Raw genomic sequence first — 18,872 nt, forward strand, 5'->3', positions numbered from 1 at the left:
CCGTGTGGGAACACGCGACTCGGCTCGTGGACACGTCGCTTTGGATTTGTGCAGCCGAGCAGCTCGAGACAAAGCAGGGGACAAGGCCCAGGACCACTCACTGGGGCAGCACAATGGGTCTGAAACAGGGGGGGGGGGTGGCAGGGAGGGAGGGAGGGGGGGGTGGCGGGCAGAAGGGGGGAGAGGGGGCAGGGTGATGCCCCCCCCCCCCTGGCCCGCATTGCAGAGCAATGCGATCATTACGATAAAGACGCTGAGATTTATTTCTGAGTTTTAATGTACAAATTCAAGTGTTGGCAGCCTTGGCTGCATCGGTAAACAAAATGTATTCAAATGGAAGCTCGTTAAAAACGGGGTTGTACATCCAGGAAAAATACTGACGTTTGTCAAACAGCAACTTCGAAAGAGAACGCTGAAATGCACTGCAAAAATAGTACGCGCAGTACAACGCAGACCAGTGGTCTGAACGATTTGTGAAAATGTTACAAATATCTTGCTCAAAGAGTATTAATACTGAATCATGTTCTGGCTGGCAATTAGAAACAACAACAACAACAACATCATCATTCTACTTGCATCTAAAACGGAATGAATAAATTACAGAGATGGCAACGTGTAAAAAAAAACAAACATGAAAACAACGAAACATAAATTAACGGTCACCACAGCTTAAGAGAGACGACGGTGCACGTGGGAGCACCTCTAGGGTGACGATGATAATACCGTGACGACGACAACAACAACAACAAGAACCGAGGAGGAATTGCACAAACAGTGTAAACTACACAAGCTGCATGCTATGTCAAATAATACTGTGTGAATGTTTAGCAGAATACTTTTATCTTTCCGAGACTAACAAAAACAAAGCTTTAACATTTTAAACATTGAGTAACACTGCTTTTGTAAAAGATGGCACTGGTAGAAAACTTATTATTTTTTTAAGTATGCATATAAAAGGCTTTTTCCAGATCGTTCTTGTATCTCCCAACTACAGATGTTCCTAATCATAGCATTATCTATCCACATTTAACATGCCCATTTTCTAACTCCGTCTTCCACCTCTTTACAATCATTTTAATACGAAAAACACCTAGCCTGTAGTACCCACTCATTCCAACAGCATTTGAGTTAGTCCAGAAATACCTTTGTTCAAAAAAACCGTTCCTACATAATTTACACATTCTGTGTCCAGAAAACATACTTCAGGCACGGCAGTGGTCTAGTTGCAACACAACACATTTGTTCTCAGAAAGTCAGAGGCAGACCAGTTAGTCATCACAAGTCAAAGCATCATTGTCATTTGCCCCATCAGATCCGGATTTTGTTTCTTGGTCTTCACCCGGCGGAGCCTCCATCACAGTATCATCTCCGTCAGCACCGTTCAACTCAACGGCGGGATCTCTCTCTTCGTTTCCCACAGCCCCCGCGCCGCGCGCATCCTCCGACTCTGCCTCGTCATTCCGGTCCTCTGCGACGGCACAACCCTCCGCCCCGAATCCGTCCTCGCCCTCGTTGAGCTCTTCGGCGCTTTCCTGCGACTCCGTCGCCCCGAGCTCCGCTCCCAGCGCCCCCAAATCCGCTCCCGACAAGCCTTGCCGCCCCCCCGGCGCGCCCGGCTCCCCGGGGTCTCCGCGCCGGCAGTACGAGTAGCGGTGGTTCATGTGCTGCGAGTAGGAGCCCGAGTGCGAGAAGCGCTTGCCGCAGCGGTCGCAGCGGTACGGCTTCTCGCCCGAGTGCAGCCGCGAGTGCTCGATGAGGTGGTGCTTGTGCTTGAACGCCTTGTTGCACACGTCGCACTGGTGGGGACGCTTGCCTGCGACGGACAGGGAACGGCGGCGCAATGTTATCACCCTCGCCCGGCATGCAGGTGGTCACGGGTTCGATCCCGGCACTGATAGCCCGATGTATATTTGGAGTTTGCGTGTTCTCTCTCCCCATGGTGGCGTGGATTTATCCTCCAGGCGTGTTTGGTTCCCCCCCCCCCCCCCACATTTATAAACATGCATTTAGAGTATTTGGCTGCTATAAATTTCCACGTGAAAAGCCACTTAATTGGGCTACAATTTGTGATCGCTAGGTCGATTCTGAAAAAGAGCTACGTAGCTCAGTGGGCCTTACCTGGTGAAAATAAGAGTTAAGCGGGTTTTTTGTTGTTGTAAAAGAAAACATCAGCGAGGCTGGGGAGGCTGCGAGATTCATTGCACGTGGCTAACGGTATGAAACCAGGGTGGTAAATACAGCGGTGCCCACTGGGGATACTCTTCATCGCCGACATTATAAGCCCCAACATGAAATCGGTTTTACAAATAAACACCAGCTGTGCTGCTAATTGCACTCCGGCTTTGTTGCACGGGAGTGTTTCTCTCATGCTGGTGGGTGAGCAGCGTGTTGACATTACGAGGCAGCGACACCCAGAAACCAAAAATACCCAAGCGAGCGGGCACACGCACGCACGCACGCCCAACCGCGCACAGAATCGTGTTTCTGGGCGACGCCGGTTTATTATACGGCGTGTCCGTCATGCCATTCATTCTTCCATTTCGTTCAAAAATTAAGCAAGGAAAACAAGCGACGACGGTCGTGCGTCACCCGATTATAATCAATCATCTGCCCGCACCTCCGGAGAAGTCGTGCGAGAGCGCGCGACGGACGAAACCCGCCGCTCGCGAGCACAAGCGCGCGGGGACGCAACGCGTACCTGTGTGCTCGTACTTGTGGCGCAGCAACGAGCTGCTCTTGTGGAAGGTTTTGTCGCACAGGTCACAGGCGAACGAGCCCCCGGGCACGCACTCCCCCCTCCTCTGCCGCTTGCGCGTCGGCACTCCCGAGTCGGAGTCCGTCACCTCGTCCGAGCCCACGGGGCTTCCCTCTCCCCGCTCAGGAGACTCTCCCTGTGGAGCGCGATCGCCGGTGAGCCGAGGTTAACCGACGGAATTCCTCTCCTTTGCGTATTTGTCTCTCAGCGACCCACTCGGCCACCCGCTCAGCCACCCACTCAGCCACCCACTCAGCAACCCACTCAGCGACCCGCTCAGCGACCCACCCGCTCAGCTACCCACCCACTCATCCAACCGTTCAGCTACCCACTTAGCCAACCGTTCAGCTACCCACTCAGCAACCCACTCAGCGACCCACTCACTCAGCTACCCACCTACTCAACTACCCACCCACTCATCCAACCACTCAGCTATCCACTCACTCAGCTACTCACTCACCCAGCTACACCCACTCAGCTACATCCTTATGGATGTGCACAATGTCAGCAGCGTTGATTCAGAACAAGCAAATTCTGGAATCGATATTCGACATACAGTGTCTCATCAGCCGAGGCAGACTCGCTTGCATCAACATTTTATCTGCAGGGACCCTCTCTTTAATATGTGGATCCGAGTTCGACGCAAAATTACATAATACGAAGGATATAAGCAACGAAACATTCATACATCTATCTCTCCGCACAATGAACAAGGTTCAACACGTGAATTGTAAACCAATGGCACCACCTGTGCGTGTGTGCACATGCTTCCGTGTTAGTCCAACAGCGCAATCTCGAAGCCGTTGCTCTTACGTGTGCAAAGTGGCGCATCTGAAGGCCCCTCTTGTCGTGGAAGTCGGCGAGAGCAGCCGCGTCCGCAAGGCCTCTGTACGGTGACATGTGGGACAGCAAGGCTGCTTGGTCCAGGCCCATGTAGGGCCTCAGGCCGGGGTAACCCATGTGGAGGGCCGGAATCAGACCGGGCGGCGACGAAAAGGTGTTGAGCGGCGGAAAGGCCGTGAACACGGGGCCGTTGCCGTAGCTGGAAGTGACCATGTTAATTATTGGTTTGTTCTCGTGTAAATGGTCAACACTGTTGTTCGATGAGCCATTGGTCATGTAAGAAGCACTCGAGTCGAGCTTGGCGTTCGATTTTCTTTTGACGCTTTTCAGAGCTGAGGATCTCTTCATGTAAGTTAAGTTTAACGGCTCCTCTTTGCAATTAACACCGCTCGAATTATGGAAATTAGCGAAGCCTGTCTCTCTAAGCCTCACTTTGCTCAACTTTGGCACCGACAAGTCGAGCGGCTGGGCCTGTTCTTGACCGTGGTGAAGGCCGTTCGCCACGCCGTTGGGCTGCCCGTTCTTCGCGTGACCTGCTCCGGGGCCGTGCAGGGCGCCTCTGCCTCTAGGCGAGTCGGACCGGGCACCCATCGGCGAGCCCAGTGGGTGCTGCACCGGACTTCCCTCCCTGCCGTAGCCGACCTGCCCAGCCGGAGAACAGCCGCGGCTCACCGGTGACAGGGCGAGCTTGTAGGAGGGCGAGCTGGACGCACAGTGCTCTTGCACTCTGCCCGCTGCGTTGGATTTCTTATCCAGCCACTTGGAGAGAACGTCTCTGGGGAGGCTCATGGCCAACGATATCTTAATCAACTCCTCGGGACTTGGCTCAACATTTCTGGCAAAGCAATACGACTTCAGGAAAGCCAATTGGTCTCCGAGCGCCGTTGCGCGGCTCCCTTTTAACCCCTTTCCAGCCGACAATTTCAACTTCTTTGGTTGAGCCGGAGACGAAGGTTGCGGCGCTGACGGTTGAAGCACCGCCTTGATCTCGTCGTTCATCTTGCAGAGATAGCGCTCGTGTTGGTGCAGAGGTATTGGACTTGGAAATGGTTCGTTGCAATACTGGCAGGCGTGGTGAGCCGCCCCTTCCACGTGGGAAGAACGCTCGTCCAGATCCGGCTCTTCCGTCTTTATCTTGACGGACGGACGCCGCGTGGCCTCCAGCCCAATGCTCCGCAGGAAGTCCTCCTCGTCGGCGTCGAACTTTTTCTCGGAACGCGCGCCACAGTCGTCCTCGTTGCCATCGTGACTTGAGCTCTGGGTGGATTTGGGAGACGTGGCGGTGGTCGCTTCCCTCTTGACGGCGTCAGCCATCAAGGCACCGGCAACTGGAGATGCCTTCGCCTGGCAATGGAAGCCGTCCGCGCCGCCGTTCCTCTTCCCCGGGCCGTGCGCCGGATGGCCGTCGCTCGCCGGCCCCGCCGCGCCGCGCTGACCGCCGAGACCGAACTCGCGGTCCCACCGCCGGGCCGCGGCGAGCGCGTGAGCGGCCGCGGCGACGCCCCCCGTCGATGCGTAGCCGTTCAGGAAGGGAGCGAGGCCGGAGAGTCCGCGCGACGCCACGACGACGGTGCCCTCGTAGTCGCCGCCCGCGAATTCCGCCGGCTCTTCCTTGACCCGCAGGTGGGCTGTGGGGCACTCTGCCGAGGGGGGGCTGGCGGCGGCGGCGGCGATGCCGACGACGGGGGAGCGCGGCGGCGAGGGAGCCCGGCACGGCGCCGCGGCCGCCCGCGCCCTGCCGTTCACCGGGACGGAGCCGACGCACTTCTTGCTGCTGATGTGCGAGCTGTACGAGCCCGAGTGAGAGAAGCGCTTCTTGCAATTTGGGCACTCGTATGGCTTCTCCCCTGCAATTACAAACAAATATATCGATGGTAGAGGTTTCCGGGTTACATCGCGTAAATATAAATGTGTCGTTAAACCCGACACAGCCAATTCGTTAAGTTTGCTGACGCGAACAAAACATGGAGATTCATTACTAGCTTAGCACGCCGGTGTGCTGGAGAGTAAACCTACGACATTTACAATTCAAGTACGACGTTTCGCCAGTAATTACAACCAGCATCATCAGGTGGACAGCCAGAATTGTGGATCATATTGGTCGCGAAGGTCGCCGTGTTAAACCAAAAAATATGTACGCATCATCCAAAGTGCCATGTAGTGCAGCGAATGCAGCCTGCGCTGTAGACATATGCGCAGGAATGAAATCAGTGGGTGCGTTCTGCCAAACGTTACGGTGTTCCATCACACTCACCGCTGTGGATGCGGAAGTGTTCCTTGAGGTGGTGCTTGTACTTGAAGGCTTTCCCACACTCTGTGCACTTAAACTTGCGGCTCCCGGCAGCGGGAGGCTGACCCTGCTGCGCAAAGACGGAACAGAGGTGCGAAGTGAGAATCAGAATATTTTGTATTTCCTGGAGGAATCGGATGAGCTGTAAAGCTCTTTAGCACAGATGTTCGGTAGGGGCAAGTAAGCGCGACTCCGCAAGCAGCTCGACGACGCAATGCGACGGCGCAACGCGGTTCAAACTTCTTTTCCCCCGCACACATTCAAACGGACGCATTCAGACAGACGTATTCAGACGGACGCATTCAGACGGACGCATTCAGACGGACGCATTCAGACGGACGCATTCAGACGGACGCATTCAGACGGACGCATTCAGACGGACGCATTCAGACGGACGCATTCAGACAGACGAATTCAGACGGACACATTCAGACGGACACATTCAGACGGACGCATTCAGACAGACACATTCAGACGGACACATTCAGACGGACACATTCAGACGGACGCATTCAGACAGACGTATTCAGACGGACACATTCAGACGGACGCATTCAGACGGACACATTCAGACGGACGCATTCAGACGGACGTATTCAGACAGATGCATTCAGACTGACGCTTTCAGACAGACACATTCAGACGGACGCATTCAGACGACCGAGCCGCCGCTGTAAATTGCCCACGTGCGACGATGCCGGCAAACGTGGTCAGTTACCTCGCCCGCCTGGGGAGGAGGAGGCGGTGCTTTGTGGAGATCCACGACGCCACCGTCGCCCGCGGCCCTCTCGTGCCGGTAGCGGATGTGCTCCCGGAGCGAGCTCAGCCGTTTGTAGCCGCGGTCGCAGTGCGGGCACGCCAGCAGCGCGGCAAATGCGCCGGGCGTCCTCGCGCCTAGCGGGGAGGCACAGGATGAGGGATCGCGTCTAGAGGTGCCCCTCCCGTCACGCCCCGCGCAGCCGAGATGTGATCCGACCGATTTAACGGACTGCTATCGAGTCGGAAAGATCGGCATTCCCGTTGACGAATTGCGCGCGTAGCAACTGATATGTATAGATTCGTGTATGTTGCAGGTTCAAAGGGTTACGTGATCCTTCCAGACACTGGTGGCCGCTACGTTCAGCGCATTGTTAATAATGAGAAGATAATGATTGTTCTCGAATCAAATTCCGACCCTGAATTGTAACGATTCACCGGGGAGGTGAATCACTGTATCTCCATTGTGTATACAGTTGACGTTGTTATTGCCCATTAACACTCCGCGAAATTGCTTGTGCTTGTACTGCCCTCGGCATAAACGATGCTGAATTTTTGCATTATGCATTCCAGCTCCAACCCCTGAAGACGCACCAAGGAATGTATCAGCGGGCATTCGGTGTTCATGTAATGTTCAACAGAATGAAGTTAGCATTTCTGAAATCATTCTACTGTCATCTGGTTTTCAGAAGGGGCTTTTGAGTTTTTAATTTTAATGTGGTCCAATAAAAGCCGCGTTATGAAAGCCGGCAATAAGTCTTTATTGTGACGCAACTTTAGACACACGCTGCCGTCACCGAGCGGAGCAGCGCTTCTTACTGCGCACGCACATCACAGCTGATCATTAAAAGACATTCAATTCAAATCAAAATAACTCGATGCCCGAATTGAGCATACAGCAGTGCTCATCGCCACTGGGGAACATCTGCCCATTTGTAGAAATGCCATGTTCCTATGACGGGGCCAGTTTATAGAAATAAAAAAAAACGACTCCTGACAATCCACAAAGTGGTGCTAATTGTATCAACCCTGGAGCGACTATGATGATGACCGATTCAACCCAGAACCACAATTTGAGCTCGTCACCTTACGAGCGCTTTAGCACAGTGACATCGGCTGTTACACCGCCAGTAGTAGCAACAGCAAGCGAGCACCAGCAATGGCAAACAGCAGCAGCTGCAGCTGCAGCAGCAGCAGGTGGCGGCGGCATCGAAGGGCGTGTGCGTCCGCTCACCGTTGTGCCTGCGGAGGAGGCTCTCGGGTGAGGCCCGGTGCCCTGGGCCCTCGTCGGGGTCCTCGGGGAAGATGACGGCGGTGTCGCGGCGCCGCAGGAACTCGGCGAGGCCGTCTTCGCCGGGCCCCTCGCCGCCGTCAGCGGCCGCGAGCCCCTCCTGCGCGTCTGCCGACGGAGGGGGGGATTGCGAGCGTCAAGGTTCCGCCACCGAGAGTCGTCGCACGCCCCGAGCAGCACGTGGGCACGCGCGAAGCGTGGCAGTGGTCGAACGTTACCGCGTTGAGAAGGTTTTCCGAATTCGAAGGCAAGCGGGGTTCTTCATTTTCTTCGCCGAAATAAGATATTTGCTTACTTTTTTTTTTAACTCAGGTGCACTGTGGCACCGTGTTTGCGACTTTTGTCCGCGGAGTTTCTGTACTCCCTGGCAATGCCGCGGTTTGTGCTCTGGACTGGGCTCCTATTTAAATATAACCAAAAAATTAATCACGTTTTGTAAAATGCTGTTCACGTCTCTGTCGAGTGGGGGAGGGTCGAGATGAAGAGTGACACTACGCTTACGCGATGATCCGACCCAAAAGTAACTTGATTGTCAATCACAATATTGGTCGTGAAAGCCGACCTATGAAATCAACAACCCATGTCCCCGACAGATTGATGCACATTACGAGATAAACATCTCTGGGCAAGCAACAAGCAACAAGTTTATCTCTAAAAAAGAGCCAATAGCTCAGTGGGCTTTACCTGGTGAACATAAACAATTTACGTTTTTAAGTTTATCTCGTCACCGTAGCAATAAATGCTCCTCTCATCTCACAGTTATTTCTAAAGACGGCCTCCCCGATGCTTGGCGTCACATTGAATTCCCAAACGCAACATTACTAATGCTCCGAGTGCAAATGGGCCACGTTGATTGCGGTTATTTCCCACAGGCGAACACGCACGACCGTGAACAAAACCACTCGCGGCCAATCTCACCGCGCATGGACGATGGCAGAAATTGGGACGCGTCAAGATTTTCCTAACAACGTTTATTTTTCTACGCTTTTCTTCACAGGGGCATGTTCGCCAGCTGGCCTTCAAAGATAAACACGAGCAAATAGTTTTTATTTTTTTAAATCAAGCCCCATATGATTTTTTTAAACAAAGAACAAAAGTGCCTCGTGAAATACCGTCAATATTTCTTTAACCATATGCTATCAAGATCGTGGACTTTATTAATGCGGCGAGTCGGCAGCTATGCTGCTGCGTGGGTTTGTCGTCTTAAGGGGCGAGGCATCAGCCCCTTTGAACGGTCCGCACAGATGCTTTATCTACTGCCTCCGCCAACGTATCACACAAACACACGTTTGGGCAATAACACGCTTTTAACTACAGCTCAAGAGCATGGCTCTCTGCAGTAACCATGACTGCTGGCTCATAAAACACGTTAATGATAATGCAACGCTAATAACTAATTAACGCTGCTCGGTGTCCACGATGCATTAAACTCTACAAATATTGAACGCGCAACCTTTGTTATACGGCGAATCCCAGGCCTCTTAACGCCACCGCCGAATAGTTTATGCACGGCTCACTTTCGCCCACCGTAATGCGCACTCCCGCGTTTGGCTACGTACGACGCGAGAGAGGTTCAACATACACACATACATTGCACTGCACCATTTGGCACGGCCTCTGCCATGAGAATGTCGAATTTCCACCGCTGACCAACGAGACCAATTTCGATCGGAACGGAAATCGCGACTACCAAGAAGATGTACGAGTTGGAAGACACTTTGACTTCCACACCGCGTAGAGAGCTTTTGGGAACAGAGCGATCAAAAAGTTGCGGCGACCTCACATTCAAAGTTTACTTTTTAGTTAAGTGAAGGCATCCGCTGCACGCTCAAATATCGCTTGACAGCGCTCTTCACCCTCACTGGCCACCTTGGGCTAGCGGTGGACACTCCATGTTCTGATGGTGGGGGGGGTGATCATTACAATGGTGTGTAGAACAATACACGCCAGCCTCCGAGTTGATGTCCGATTCTTAAAAACAGTGGCCACTAATTATACACCCCCCCCCCCCCAACTTAATGTCACCAGCACGGTGGCGAGATGTGAACTCCCTCGCCTGGTATACAGAAGGTCGTGGGTTCTATCCCAACCCAGACGCCTGCTGCTGCTGCTGCTGCTGATGATGCTGCTGCTGCTGCTGATAATGATGCTGCTGCTGATGATGATGCTGCTGCTGCTGCTGCTGATGCTGCTGCTGCTGCTGCTGCTGATGATGCTGCTGCTGCTGCTGATGATGATGATGATGATGCTGCTGCTGCTGCTGCTGATGATGCTGCTGCTGCTGATGATGATGATGCTGCTGCTGCTGCTGCTGATGATGCTACTGCTGCTGCTGATGATGATGATGATGCTGCTGATGATGATGCTGCTGTATATTTGGAGTATATTTTGAGTGGTCTCGTGGATCTTTCTCCGGGTCATCCGGTTTTTCCCCCCAAATTTAGAATCAACGTGCATTTAGAGTATTTGGCTGCTATACATTTCCACGTGATAAGCCACTTTGTGGCCAGGTCACTTCTGAAAAAGAGCTTCCTAGCTCAGTGGGCCTTATCTGGTAAAATAAAAATAGTTTAGTTTTAACTAAATATCAACTCTGATAGAGAAGCGTTCCTCGCGGTGAGTTCTTGCCTGAGTGTTAACAGCGTGTGACTGACCGATCGATCGATCGAACACACGCTATTCGTGAGAGCGCATCCATCGTGTTGGCTGTACTGCAATGGATACGGGGCAAGGCTCTAGAACTGAGAATGACATGGGTTCTATGGAATCAATCGCTGCTATGAAAACAACAAAGTTTTATGTTTGCAAGAGTTCGGTGCAAAGGTGAAACACGTGTGAGATTTTATTACCAAATTTAAATAACTCATGCTCTGAATTATACATTTGAAAATAAACATTAAAAAGTCTTGCCGATTGCATCGTCTCTCCAAAGGTTACATTCTTTCCCTTTTGATAGTTTTTTTTCTCTCCCGATTTTAACCATTAGGAACACGTTGGGCCATCATTGTTTTTCTAAACAAACTGTGGGCGTGGGAAACGCAGGGCGTGTGAATGACAATGACATTTGAGTGAATCTGCCGGGGAAAGAGGTGCACCTTTAACAACGGGTTAATTACAGAGCAGGGGGCAGGCGGCTAACGCACCTATGAGTGGACACTTAATTTGATCGCTATACCTGGGTCGTCGACACGTCCTTGAGAGCCGAGAGAGGCTTCGGTGCCCGGGGCGTCGCTGTGATCTTCCATTTCCTCTGAAACGCGGACAGAGAAAGAGAAGAAAGGATGGGGGGGGGGATGGTGGTGGAACTCCATGAGCCAAAGTGATTGCGCTTGTTTCTCGTGCGGCAAAGGCCCCCGCTGGCTCACACCTGCTGAGAGGAAAGGCCGAGCTCCGACAGTTTTAAATGAAGGAGAGGGTGTCAAGCGTTTGCCCCGCAGTCGCGCATAATACCTGGCCGTATTGCATTGGGCTGCCCGCCTCCCTCTCACTCCAACCCTCTCACTTTGCCGCTAGCTCTCATTAATTCCTTGCGAGTAAACAGTGGAAGTCTTCGGAATGTTAAGCCACTTTTCAGAAAGTTTCTTTCTCTCGCATTCACCCAAGAGCCCCCTCCCCCCCCCGCCCCCCGCCCCTAGTTTGTCGCGATGCACAGACAAGCGCTCACACGGGGCAAGCAGAAACAAATTAGCTGGCGACACTTAAGCCATATAACTTGGTTGACAAGTGTCATTTAGGCTCAGCGTTTGCTTTAAAAAAAAAAAATCCCTTTTTTTAAATCAAGGGTGAAACCTCTGCGAATACGTAGCTTAACGGAGATGCCACCGCCTGTGTTGGAAAATACGGCACTGCCGGCTGTCTTGCGATACCGCTGCCGGCAAGTGTGGCACGCCCGGCTCTGGTTGGCCCACCCCGAACCGCTGAACGTAATTCTCACTTGGCGCGACGTTGTGCGCCGGTGAAATTCGCCGCAATCCAAAATAACGTGTGGCCACGTGGCCCAGGGGTAGAGCGAGTGGCTCGCAATCGGAAGGCTGCGAGTTCAAACCGTCGTTTGGGGGGGGGAAGTTGATTCAGCCCATCATGTCGCCCGGGGTCGTTTAAACGAATACCGCTTTATTCTCCCACCGCCATAGGAAGATGAAATTCCCACCAGTGGCAATGAATCGGTACACGTGAGACGATCACAGCTGCCTCAATGCTCGCTGGAGCAGAACATATACTTTGTGGATTTTGATTTTGTTGTTAAGTCGACAAATTTTCGATTTAAAGCTTTCGCGACTGCCGGGATTTATCTTCTTGGTTCTTTCGGTAAAGTCACGTAGAAGGGAAATAATAATATAATAAAAATAAAACATAATAAAATAAAATACAATTGTATTTATTTGTATTTTATTATGTTTCATTTTTATTATTAATAAAACATAATAAAATAAAATACAATTGTATTTTATTATGTTTTATTATGTTATATTTTTATTATTTTATTATTTCCCTTCTACGTGACTTTACCGAAAGAACCAAGAAGATGAATCCCTGCAGTCACGAAAGCTTTAAATCGAAATTTAAACCACTTCTATGTTTGTGGCTCTGTGCGAGTGGGGAGCGGTGGTGCAGCGATTAGCGCTGCGCTTTGAACCCGGCGACCCGAGTTAAATTCCCACTCACGGCCAACACCAGTGACGATTATCTGACAAATGCTATAAAAGTGTAAAGTATGAGTACGTGCGCTCTTACCACGGTGAGTGGCCCCACTGCCCGGGACATCGCACTCCGCCACCATCCCGTCCTGCCTGCCCAGCGGCTCGGCAGTCTTGTCCACGCCGGGATTGCCGCCTGTCCCCTCTAAGTTCGTCTCTTCCTCCGCCGCCGCCGCCGCCGCTTCCTCCTCTTCGTCTTCCTCCTCGTCTTTCTCCTCCTCCTCCTCTTCTTCGTCCACCTCCTCGATGATCTGCAGCCTCTCCCCCTCGTCGTCGTCGTCCGGGTCACAGTCTCGCATTGCCGCGCTCGCGTAGCTCACCACTGCAACGGTAAGCGAGCAGAGCGGCGCGTCAAGAGCGTTTGCCGCCGACGCCGCCTTTAAAGTTTTACAATCTTACCTTCGAGGGTGTGACTCAAAGGAAACAACCAAGAGGGCAACTGTGGTGGGCATTGGTTCAGGCTCGGTTCTAAAGATCCATTGTTTTATTATTATTATTTTCTCCCCCCTCCCGCTCCTCTATTCCCAGTGTGTGGTCTAGCACATCCGACACGAACATCATCACATTAGCAGCGAGGATGACCGGGCGAGACTGACGCCACGTGTTTTGCCAAGGCCAGTTTTTTTTTTCTTCCTCCCTCCCACTAATGACTTAGGTCTGTGAATAAACTTTTACATTACGGAGGATCTGTATGCCTATGAGGAAGTGTTCCTGCATGTGGCAAAGACTAATTCCATGCCGTACTGGCTGACCATTCATGGTTACAGCAACGCACAGTATTGCTACATGTTCCACGTTTTGTTTGGGTTTTCTTATCCCAAAAAAGTTCGCTTTATTTGACGACCGTACGCATATTTTTCACCGTTGCTGAAAAATATCACTAAAAAATTTACCCGTAAAAAAATGTTTTCACTATAAATCCTTTATATGCGTGGCGGCTAGAGTCCTCTCGTCCTCTGGCTCGAGATGGCTGCCACCTATGGGTCAGATGATTGCCTGCCACCATTAAGCAATTGGTAATTAAATATATATATTTTTTTCCTAAACAGTGTAAAAATTTGGAAAGAAAATTTCACGAAAATTAATTGTCACGCACAAAGAGTGAACACCGCTTGTGCTGATTTCATTTTTTTTTTAATTGCACGCTCAACCCACGTTTTAGGGAAGTCAACAATTGTCGCCCGATGGATAGACTTGCTTGCGCCACTGAAGCGACCTGGCCATAAATGACAACTCAATGAAGTGGCTTAATCATGTGGAAATGTATAGCAGACAAATACTCTAAACGCACGTTGATTCTAAATGTGGAGGGAAAAACCGGAGGACCTGGAGAAAAATTCACGCGACAATGGGAAGAAGATGCAAACTCCAAATATACAGGCGTTAGGGTCAGGATTGAACCCACGACCTCCTGTATACAGAGATGAACAGAGCCACAATGGCTCATGTGATCATGGAAATCACTCCACCATTTAACTTTATACAATTTACAACACCCTGATAATTTTCTAATCTTTTTTTCAGCCAGGTAGGTGAGCAATGTGTTTCCTGAGCTACGAGCGTTTTTATTTCTCTGCCGTGATAAAGAAAGTGCCTGGATCCGTTCCCGGTGCAGGAAATGATGGTTACGTGCCTCTTGAATCGATGCAATGCTCAAATTGGCCAACACATGCACACACCAGCTGTTTCCCACACTCACCTCAAACACAGTCGCAATACAGAAGTGCACAGACGTTCTCTGACGGTGGTTTTCTTATCTATGTTAATGGCAAAAGTGTTGCCATCTTTTGGTCACCTTCAGCCCACAATACCTGGCAAAACCCGAGTGGTCATCCGTGCAAGTACTGACCACAGTAGATTTTCAACGTTTGTACAGTATACGTGTCAATTCATGTACGATATCTATGTGGCAACTGACACCCTGGACAACCTTGCAAATGAGATGTTCCATCTCAAGGGATTATCCACGTGAAATATTTTAATTAAAAATAACAGGCTCAATCCCACTCGGTTTCCGACATCCAAAGAGATTGGGCACACTTAGGGTGATTTTTTTCCATCCCCTGTGTGGGCCACAATGGCACGTGTGAGTCCTGACACAGGCGGTGGTGATGTGACAGCACTTGACAGGGCCGCCCAAATGGGGAGGGCAAAAGGGGCATTTTGCCCAGGGCCTCACGCAAAGGAGAGCCCCAAAACGGGCCTGTTGCGTTTCTTTCTCCGTCGGTAATGAATACCGGGGGCCACACACGTGGTGTTCTCATTATCAGAATATTTATTTGGACTAGAGAAATCCGATGAGCTATGAAGCTCTTTTTTTCACGAGTGTCCAGTAGGGGGCGGGTCAGAACGTGACAACAACAAATGATTAAAAAAACACACGATACGAGTGCAAAGCAGAGGAAAGGTAAACAAATGACTTAAACAATTGTTTTTATTTTAGCAGCTAAAACCCACTTAGCTATTAGCTTATTTTTCAGAAGTGGCCTGGCCACAAATGATAGCACAACGAAGTGACGTATCGTCATGTGGACATTTCTAGCAGCAAAATAATGTGAATAATCTACGTGCATGTAGATTTCTAAACGTAACATTCTGCCCAGGGTCTCCAGCCCCAGGGTCATGGAGCAAGGCTGCAACATCCCCGTTACAAGACGCAGTCATAAGCACATGACGAACACAGCCGGGGAGGATCAGCCCACACCTTAATTAACACACGCGAGCTCACTCTGTAATCAAATTTTACAGAATAAACAATGCTCCTGCAAACCCCATTTCTATTGCCGTTTAATTATTGAAGGTATTTAAAATAAAATGCAAATGACAGCGGCACAAAAAAAAACCTGCACTCTTGCCATCCGACACAACGTATGAAAGGCGATGCATGTGGGAAATTAAAATTTCATGTCCGTCATCAAACATTGAACAGGAATACATCATCGCAGAGTTGTTGTATTCATTAGCGTTTTTTTTTCTTTACAAGTATAAGCACCAGCAGCAGACCCATGTTTCAACGCGGATTTAAGTTGTATATATATGTACGTACGTATCGCTAATGATATTACGACAATAATCCACTGCGAGCGAGCGACAAAGTCTTGTGATCAGGCAAACCGCAGCCACATGTGCTCACGGTTTTACACGCTTCAGAGCAGAACGCACTTGGGTTTGAAATGTCCGTGCCGCCCCCACCCGCCAAACACAAACCAACTGCGAGTTTTTTGTTTCATGTTTCCTGTGACAATAGTCATGCTGAGGTTGAGGATTACGAAGAGGCGAATGCTGGGCCAAGCCGAGCAGCCAGCTGTGATTCATGATCTCACAAGACGCCAGGACGTCCAGGCCTCCGCTTAAGCATCCCGCCGCGTCACACAAGTTCACCCCAACACCACGACAACGTCACACAAGCTCACCCCAACACCACGATGTCACATTCTCACCCCAACATCACAACGTCACAAGCTCACCCCAACACCACAAGCTCTCCCCAACACCACGACGTCACACAAGCTCACCCCAACATCACGATGTCACATTCTCACCCCAATATCACAACGTCACAAGCTCTCCCCAACATCACAACGTTACAAGCTCACCCCAACACCACTACGTCACACAATCTCACCCCAACATCACGATGTCACACAAGCTCACCCCAACACCACGACGTCACACAAGTTCACCCCAACACCACGTCACAAGCTCACCCCAACACCACAAGCTCACCCCAACACCATGACAAGGTCACACAAGCGCACCCCAACACCACGACAATGTCACAAGGTCACCCCAACACCACGACGTCACACAATCTCACCCCAACACCACGACATCACAAGCTCACCCCAACACCATGATAACTTCACAAGCTCACCCCAACACCACAACATCACACAAGCTCACCCCAACACCATGATAACTTCACAAGCTCACCCCAACACCACAACATCACACAAGCTCACCCCAACACCACGACGTCACACAAGCTCACCCCAACACCACAACATCACACAAGCTCACCCCAACACCACGACATCACAAGCTCACCCCAACATCATGATAACTTCACAAGCTCACCCCAACACCACAACATCACACAAGCTCACCCAACACCACAACATCACACAAGCTCACCCCAACACCACAACATCACACAAGCTCACCCCAACACCAAGACGTCACACAAGCTCACCCCAACACCACGACATCACAAGCTCGCCCCAACACCACGATAATGTCACAAGCTCACCCCAACACCACAACAACATCACAAGTTCACCCCAACACCACAAGCTCACCCCAACACCACGACAATGTCACAAGGTCACACCAACACCACGACAATGTCACAAGGTCGCACCAACACCACAAGCTCACCCCAACACCACGACACGTCTGAAGCTCACTCCAATACCACAGTCAGCTTTCCCAGAAATGCTCTCACTTTTACAGAGTTTAAAACCCGACAATGATACCACTTTAACCGAGCATCGATATTTCCCAGGCCTCCTGCCACTCTTATCCCACGTGTACAAGAATAAAGGCAAGCCTGATTCTCCGCAAAGCGCCAACGTGCATTTAAGGCACACACAAAAGACAAAGATCCCACCTACATCCTGGGACAAGTGCTGTTAGCGAGCACCTATGAAGGCCGGCATGGCACGCGGGGCACACGCACAAGCGCAACGGTTTCGACAAAACGAGCTGTAAAACATACCTCTCTGTAGGTTTACAGCCATGGTCAAAGCGGACTTGACGAAGAACAGAGAACGGCGATATTCGAACGTAGGCTCAACTGTGGCGTGCGATTACAAACCAGCGCGAACGACGACTGCGCGCGGCTATCAGCGCACACCGCCTGGTGTGGAGCCGAGTGCGCGCACCGCTTTTTATTGCCAGAGGCCCCAGGTGCAGAAATGCATGTGGCGGCCGTAGCAGAGCGCACCACTTCATCTCTCGCCTTGAATGCCACCTGAGTCCCTTTCACCTGCCACGGGGGCACGGAGGGGGGGAGAGATGAAAAACTGCCCGTCCCAGCAGGAGACATGGAATGGGGGCTGAGCTTGACAGGATTAGCATGGCCACAGCTCATTCCCCCATTGGTTGTCAGGAGCAAGAGGGGGGGGGGGGGCTCGTCCCTCCGCACCTCAGTGGCCGTTATTCCTCGAGAGCCATCGGAGCGCGCGGACATCCCCATTGGACGGGGCTGGGTTGGTTGTCCCCATGGAACTTTTTTTTTGACACGGGCTAAATTGGATTGGTTAAATGACACGGGGCTGCCATTGCACATGTGCCGGTGAAGAGGTGGGGGGGGTGTGGAACAGACGCACTGCCCGTCGCAGCAAGGAATCAAAACCCCCTCGAGGAGAGGGGGGGGAGGAGGTCACGGTAATTAGCCACAAGATATGACACAATAGATAGTGCCTCCTGTGTCCTACCTGCTGTGCGAGGACATGTGGCTTTAATACCCTTTTTATGGCCACCAAAGCGAAGAGTGTGAAGCCCCCACGCCGTGTACGTGCAAAAAAAAAACCAGCATGGGTGCAGCGTCTCTGTTTTATCTCGACAGCACCCTCCTGGGTTACTGAACTCTTAGAACAACAGCGGAATGGTGGCTTTAGCAGGTTAATCCCTTCCTCGTGTGAGCCAAATCAACGGCACATGTGGGAGAGGGCGTCCACTCAACCTGCAGAAGGCTTCGTGAAGTTTTGGTCACTTGAAGTAAAAACAAAAAAAATCAACAGCCACCACTAATGAGATGGGGACCAGAAAGATGATACTCATAAGCCTTTTGCTATTGCTGAGCTCGTAAGGTTTTGGCTGCTCGTCTTGCCGAAGGCGCGCAGAGGGTAATTTATATGTTTTAATATAAAGCACTACTGTCTGCTAGCGTTAACAGCCTGAATATTTGATTGGTGTAAACAATTGCGTTTCTCGGTGCGTTATTGCGGAAGTAAAGGTGATAGAAAAACCCAAAACTCGTAACCTGAAATTTACCATTTCCATAACCATCACAGTGAAAGCATATTTGGAATTGAAGATGATAACTATAATATCAATACCGAACACGTATAGTCTGCTAAATGGTGAACATTAAATGTACGGTTGCATTGTACTGTATGGAGAATAATGTGTAAACTGTGGAGGAGGCTGATTGGCTGCGGGGTCAGACCACGGAGAGCCGCCACCACTGAGATCATGAGCTCGGCACACATCTGGAATAAAACCGGGGTTCTCGAA

The 18,872-nt window shown here is 51.0% G+C and overlaps 1 protein-coding gene across 1 annotated transcript in view; it reads right to left on the reverse strand.

Moving 5' to 3' along the window:
* Positions 1 to 259: 259 nt before the first annotated feature.
* LOC144726636 (zinc finger E-box-binding homeobox 2-like) overlaps positions 260 to 18,872 on the reverse strand; it is a 48,820-nt gene continuing 30,207 nt past the window's right edge. The window contains exons 2-9 of the mRNA XM_078605417.1: positions 12,670 to 12,954; positions 11,111 to 11,185; positions 7,879 to 8,043; positions 6,607 to 6,782; positions 5,853 to 5,958; positions 3,569 to 5,445; positions 2,699 to 2,891; positions 260 to 1,813 (exon numbers count right to left, since the gene is read on the reverse strand). Coding sequence (XP_078461543.1) covers positions 1,269 to 1,813; positions 2,699 to 2,891; positions 3,569 to 5,445; positions 5,853 to 5,958; positions 6,607 to 6,782; positions 7,879 to 8,043; positions 11,111 to 11,185; positions 12,670 to 12,954 — 3,422 coding nt within the window. The 3' untranslated portion in view covers positions 260 to 1,268. The remainder of the gene's footprint in view (positions 1,814 to 2,698; positions 2,892 to 3,568; positions 5,446 to 5,852; positions 5,959 to 6,606; positions 6,783 to 7,878; positions 8,044 to 11,110; positions 11,186 to 12,669; positions 12,955 to 18,872) is intronic.

This window comes from Lampetra planeri, chromosome 1 (genome assembly GCF_965212315.1).
Source record: "Lampetra planeri chromosome 1, kcLamPlan1.2.h2, whole genome shotgun sequence".
Taxonomy (NCBI): Eukaryota; Metazoa; Chordata; class Hyperoartia; order Petromyzontiformes; family Petromyzontidae; genus Lampetra; species Lampetra planeri.